A 2,977-nucleotide genomic window follows, 5' to 3' on the forward strand; every position below is an offset into this window, starting at 1 on the left:
TGCTGGCAAATGGCCTGGAAAGAACAGGTGCCAGCATGTTATAGAAGACCACAGTGGCTGGTGGCTACCAGCTCAGGTCTCTCAGGTCGTGGAAACTCGGTAATAACTGAGGGAACTGTGGGTTTTAACGTATGTCAGATTTCGAAGATGGGGCGGGCTTAGTTGAGCGGGGTCTCCCTGGGGGCGCACAAGGGAAGCGGTTGGGAATGAATGAGCCGAGGCCCCGAGCCCGCGTTCCTGGCGGTGGCGCCCTAGCTCCAGCGCGGTGACAACAAGCGTTAAGGTAACAACCGCCGCCGCCGCCGCCGCCGCCGCCGCCGCCGCCAGAGGATGGCTTCCAGCTTCAAGAAGTCAAACGTGGCCTCCACCAGCCAGAAAAGAAAGGTGGAACCTAAGCCCGAACTCACTGAAGATCAGAAGCAAGAAATTCGCGAAGCTTTTGCCCTCTTCGATGCCGACGGCAGCGGCACCATCGACGTGAAGGAGCTGAAGGTGGCCTTGAGGGCGCTGGGCTTTGAACCCAGGAAGGAGGAGATGAAGAGGATAATCGCTGAGGTGGACAAGGAAAGCACAGGGAAAGTCAGTTTCAATGACTTCTTGGCTGTGATGACTCAGAAGATGGCCGAGAAAGACACCAAGGAAGAAATCCTGAAGGCTTTCAGGCTCTTTGATGATGATGAAACCGGGAAGATCTCTTTCAAAAACCTAAAGCGCGTGGCCACCGAGTTGGGGGAAAACCTCACTGATGAGGAGCTGCAGGAAATGATTGACGAAGCAGATCGGGATGGAGACGGTGAAGTGAACGAGGAAGAGTTTCTTCGGATCATGAAAAAGACCAGCCTCTACTGAAGTCGGTTTCTCCCGCAAGCATGTGTAGGGAGATTGAGTTGACTTGCTGGGTTCCCTGTTTCTGTTTTGTGAAACCTTGAGGTAGAGGCCAGCACTGTCTCTCCTCTTACCCCCAGCTGGTCTAGATAGTTCTATTTCCAAATCTCTAGCTCAATTATAGAATTTTAAAGATGCTTTTAATGTGAGTTTTGGTTTTTCATTCCCAAGAGCAGACCTGGAGGAGTGTAGGTTGAATCAAAGATTCTGAAACTTCTTTCCATCCACCATTTGCCTTGCATTGGTGGACACCCATTAAACTGAAGGCAAGACATACTGCCTTTAGTTTATATATATATATATAAAATATATGCTTCATATATTATTCCTTAAATTCAAGTCATTGTTCTCGCATGATAAGGTGGAATCACCAGCAGGTCATCCTAGCCATTGATTTTTCACTTAACTGAATACTGGTTTGAAGGAAAACAGTGCAGCCATTTACTGGGCTCAGGAAAGGTACTGCTCTAAAGGATAGGCTTGCCTTTGGCTGGTGGTAAATTGTGCTATTTAAACTGTTCTCTGGTTTCATCACATGCAAATGATTCTTGATTTGTGTGTACATTATCTACTGTGGATTATCGGGGCCACGATGTATTCTTGGGCTACAGAATAAAAACAGAATTTAATATTGGCCCAAGCAAAGTATGATTGGCTTAAGAGATTAAGCTAACTAGTGACTTTGAGTAAATATTTATAAATGTAAGATCTTAGCTTAGGAAGTTGTAAAAAAATATCTATAACACACTTTGAGCTACTTATCTGTCCTTGGAAAGATAAACTATTGTTTTAGTTATTAGACGAGTTATACTATAACCTTAGTCATTTTATTATTGCTTTATTACAAGCCACTGTCTACCTTCTAATTCTTAGAACATCTTGGTTCTTGATACTTAATTTCCCCTCCTCTGGTATATAGTTGATGCCAGAATGTCTGGCATTTAAGTAGTTCTCTATTTTATAATCCCAGGAAACTATTTGTTGTGGCTTGTGTATGCATTAATACTACTTGTTCTCTGTTATAAATTAAACCTTTCTTGTTTTGAAATAAAATACCTACCCATTTGAACATCTACAAATATGAAGTTAGAGAAAAGTTAAATAATATAGCTGTGGGAAGATAATGAAATCTATCTGCTGAGATGGAGGCCTGGACAAATGTTTTGATAATAGGCAACAAAACTAGCAAACAGGCAAGATATTTTGGTCGCAACTAAATTAAGTCTTCATACAAAGTTCCATTAAAATAAATGCTGAAATTCTGGAAAATTTTTCACTTGCTTTGCCAGCAGTTTTACCCTTCAGAGGATTGTTAATCCAATCAGGAAAACTACTACTCTGGGTTTAATTTTCATTAACAGGGCCTAATTTGTCAAAGCAGCAGTACTAGCTGAAGTGATGGGTATGTGGGCATTTACTGTGAGAAAGGATTTTGCTGAGGTGGCTGGCACAGGGCAGAGGAACTCACCCAGACTGCAAGTGCTAACAGTTCAGGTTCAAGGTCTTAGTGTGGATTCAGGTGCAGTTGTAGGGGATACAGGTGCAGCTTGGACCAGCGACAGTGTGAGGGGCCCGATCTGAGGGCAAGGGGAGGAGCGTGGCATTCTGGGAAACAAGAGTTCCTGGCATCCTGATGACCAGAGTCTCGGCCCAAGGATCTACATATGGATCAAGGTAGAAAAAACAGAAACAAAGAAAGTTGGCAGGAACTGGGAGAAAGGGTCAGAGCCTTGGCCAACTGGACTGGGTTCAGTCTTGGCTCCCAGCCCAGCAGAGGATAGAAGTGAAAACCAGGAACCCAGGCTGAAGCCCAGGAATCAAGCTGCCCAGACACCATGGGGTCAACTGTGGAGGCTGTAGCCCAGGACTTAAAGGGTTGCCTTAAAGACACAGTCCGTCCTACACACAGAAGGGGCTCCAGAATATTTCTGAATCCCATTCACTACTAAGGAAGAACCTCTCAATGGACTACTAGTTTTGCTTCTCAGTCGGCACGTATTCTGGGAGATGGAGGGTAAATCGGGGTCAGGGGAACAACTAGAGCAGACCTAGATTGACATTTGAATTTTAAGAGAAGTAAATCATACATGTC

The 2,977-nt window shown here is 44.6% G+C and overlaps 1 protein-coding gene across 1 annotated transcript; it reads left to right on the plus strand.

The window, feature by feature from the left end:
- The first annotated feature begins 271 nt into the window (after window positions 1-271).
- CETN1 (centrin 1) lies at window positions 272-1,026 on the plus strand. Its single transcript, XM_024757933.1, has one exon. The coding sequence runs from the start codon at window positions 331-333 to the stop codon at window positions 847-849; it is 519 nt and encodes a 172-aa protein (XP_024613701.1). The 5' UTR covers window positions 272-330; the 3' UTR covers window positions 850-1,026.
- The last annotated feature ends 1,951 nt before the right edge of the window (window positions 1,027-2,977 follow it).

The sequence above is a fragment of the Neophocaena asiaeorientalis genome, unplaced genomic scaffold (genome assembly GCF_003031525.2).
Source record: "Neophocaena asiaeorientalis asiaeorientalis breed wild unplaced genomic scaffold, Neophocaena_asiaeorientalis_V1.1 scaffold142, whole genome shotgun sequence".
NCBI lineage: Eukaryota > Metazoa > Chordata > Mammalia > Artiodactyla > Phocoenidae > Neophocaena > Neophocaena asiaeorientalis.